The sequence below is a fragment of the Cyprinodon variegatus genome, unplaced genomic scaffold (genome assembly GCF_000732505.1).
Source record: "Cyprinodon variegatus isolate N-32 unplaced genomic scaffold, C_variegatus-1.0 Scaffold282, whole genome shotgun sequence".
Taxonomy (NCBI): Eukaryota; Metazoa; Chordata; class Actinopteri; order Cyprinodontiformes; family Cyprinodontidae; genus Cyprinodon; species Cyprinodon variegatus.
In genome coordinates, this window is record NW_015150735.1 from 519,011 (window position 1) to 522,320 (window position 3,310).

At 38.6% G+C, this 3,310-nt stretch overlaps 1 protein-coding gene across 1 annotated transcript in view; it reads right to left on the reverse strand.

The window, feature by feature from the left end:
* Positions 1–3,310, reverse strand: part of matn2 (matrilin 2) — a 36,719-nt gene that overhangs the window by 24,558 nt on the left and 8,851 nt on the right. Inside the window, exon 2 of the mRNA XM_015383320.1 lies at positions 2,212–2,358. Within this exon, the coding sequence (XP_015238806.1) occupies positions 2,212–2,338 (127 nt within the window). The 5' untranslated portion in view covers positions 2,339–2,358. The remainder of the gene's footprint in view (positions 1–2,211; positions 2,359–3,310) is intronic.

Sequence of the window (3,310 nt, forward strand, 5' to 3'; positions counted from 1 at the left end):
GATAATTTGTGCCAATCTTATTAGATAGATGTGCTACTTATCTATCTATCCCTTTTGTTGTGACTCTTGAAGGAGGCGGTTGCATTTTCCTGTGCTCCTGCACCTCCCTGCCTGTCCCTGCTTTGATGTGTCCTGTCTTTTCTGAGCTCTCTCTTCATAGCACCTAAACTAAAAAAAAAATGGATCTGGTCAGCTGGTCTGTCACTGCAATTTATCAAATTTATTCAACTGCAAGACAGGGGAAAGGGGACCCATCCTGTCCTGCCGGGACATACTTAGTGGGATACACCATGGACTCCTGGAAAGCTTTGAGGATGGTGTGTTTCACAACGTTGTCATTGGAGGATATCCAAGATGTGTGGATTTCTGGTTTTATGATACTCGATTTTTTTCTCCTGTTTGGATTTGGAGGATACCTGATGTATCTTTAATTACAGAGGATGTCAGCGGCAATTTGGGCATTGATCAGTCTGCCGGCAGCGGTTGACACCCTCAATAAGGCTATGAACGAGCAAGATCAGGAGCTGAGCCGTATGCTGGGTGCGATATGTGCAACTGATGGTAATAAATAACTTTGATATATTATTTTAGTTGGTTTTAGGTTAAAATCCTATATAAACAATAACAGTTTCTTCTGATCGCTTAAGCACAATTTTTGTAACTATTGGTTATTTTTGCAAAACTCTATTTACAAATTAAATTAAATTCAGTTTTTTTATATAGCACCAATTCACAACACATGTCATCTCAGGGCACTTCACAGTTCATCGGATCATACAGTAAAAATGATTCAAAGTTTTCTATCTAAAGAAAACCAGTGATTGTATCGACTCATTGACTCAAATACAATCCCTCACACCAAGCATGCTTGTTGCGACAGTGGAGAGGAAAAACTACCCTTTAACAGGAAGAAAACTTCCAGCAAAACCAGGCTCAGTGTAAGCAGCCATTTGCAGAGGCCGAATGGGGTTCATTGTAGTTCTCTTGCAAAAGCTAATAAACCTTGCAATTAACACAAATCATCATAGTAATAAGAACACAATGTGTGAACTACACACTGATGGTAAAAATAAAAAACACATCTGGCTTGTATTTTGCTTTCTCTGTGCACAAGACAGGGACCCAAAACATACAAGGATCCAAAGGCCAAGTATTGGTGTTTATTTCCACACATCAAAACAGACAAAAAAGTTTTTTTTCCAAGTCAAAACACATCATGTCGTTTCTCTTGGTCCGGCCACAAGACTTCATCCACAACACATGCAATGTCCTCTTGTCCAAGGTACAGGAAAAATATCTCCTGGAATGTCATATCCAGGCCTGACATGATGCCTGGTCCATATCCCCACATGCCTACTGGATTGCTTGTAAAAGGGCTGTGAGTTGATGGGGATGACGGTCATAGACCTTCCAGCACCAGGGAGAGAAGAATTCTTCAGTCGGATTCAAGAATAGAGAGTATGGGGGGAGGTTGAGTGCAGTGAAGAGTGGGTGATCTGGTTGCGGACCAAAGCAGCCCTATGGAAACTAACATTTTCCCATATGATGACGTATCTGGTCTGCTCTTCCTCTTACTTCTTCACCTCCACCTCCTCTTCCTCTGTCTCCTCTAATTCTCACTCTTCTTGCTCCCTCCATTGTGCTCCACATAGACAGCCATTCTATGGCTTATTTATAGTGTTTAGACTGATTGCAAAGTGCACTAACTATCTAAAACAGTTTTCACATGTGACAGTGTGTCAGACAGTTGGCATAATAGTGTTAATAATAGCCGTATATGTGTATAGTTTTGCTAGGAGTGTGTTGATCATTTAAAAATTGAGTATAAAGCAGTTAGTTCAGTTTACAGTTCTGCAAAAGGAGTGAACTGAGTTTTGTAAACTCAGTGAGTGGTTTTGCTATAAGTGTTAAAAGTTTTAGAAATTGTGCTATAACATCACCGTTAGGGTTTAAGCATTCGGGAAAACTGTAAAATGTTAGGAAATTGTGTGTGAGATCACCTCTTCTACAGAGGAACTGCTGGTTGTGAATAAAAGTGTATGCAGTTTAATCATGAAGAAAAAAGCAGCATGGAGGGTAACTTAGATAGAAGCTGGTTGTAAATGTTATGAACCTATATACACCAAAACATGAAGCATTGTCAAATCATAAATGACATATACTTCCTAGGCATTACAGGACTTCATGCTTTTTAACAACAAGGTAACCTACCCATCGTATTGTTTTGGACTGTGGTGTTATTTTGTCCTTTGGCTGTAATGAGTTTGGGCCGACGTCTCTCTGGCTCCACAGCATTACAGCAAAACAGGCAGAAGAGACCCAGAGCCAGTGATCTCATTATGATGAGAAGCCCAAAAACTGTGGTAGAGACAAAAAACAGGAGAAGATAAAATTAGATAATTGAGACAAAGCACTGCTGGTAGAGAGTTCACCTTCATGTAAGCGACTGGACAGAAGTTTAGACAGGCAACAAGCCAACAGGACAGTGCCTTACTACAGGGCTGATATCCTTATGTTTCTCCAGGTTTCTATGTTACATCAACAAACATTCATGTATTTTACTAGGAAACTTGGAGATGGACCTACAGAAAGTAGAAAAATAAAGTCCAAGTGAAATCCATTCTATAGTTAGAATGTCAATATTTTTAAAGGTGTCAATCAAGTTGTCGTGATAATAATCAGTTCTAGTACTGATACAAAACAATGAGGTTAGACAGAGTACCGGATGATGAACTGTTGAGGAATTCTGGCATGAACATATTTTACTAAAAATCAGACACCTAACTTTGCATTTCTATTTATTTCACTGTTCATACAGAAACAGAGAATCAAATAAGCACATCCCTCGCAGATATTTGGAGACAACTCAGATTTCTGAACAAAGAACTGAGGTTACAAGTGTGGCAAAGTAAAGGAAAGAGATTCAAACTAAACAATTTAGTTTTTTGATTATCTGTGATCTTTCATGTTTTTCACTGTTGAGTAGCCTAAAGCAAGCCATGAACCCGATGGCGACCACATTATGGTGACCAGATATCTGAAATCCAATCTGGGGACATTTCCAGCTCTTAGATAAAAAATAAATACATCAAAATTAAAATAGGAAATAGGGACAGTGATGCTTTCATCCATTTTTTTTATATCTTTTAATACTTAAACAATAAAAACAAGTTTAAAATCCCGGAATGTCTCTCTCTCCTACTTCCGAAGATTAATAAAATGATTAATGAAACTAATCGATAGTGTTTATTAGTGCCATTGAGTCATTCAGTCTTCTCTGTTTTCTTACATCTCCATCTCCTTTTCTTTG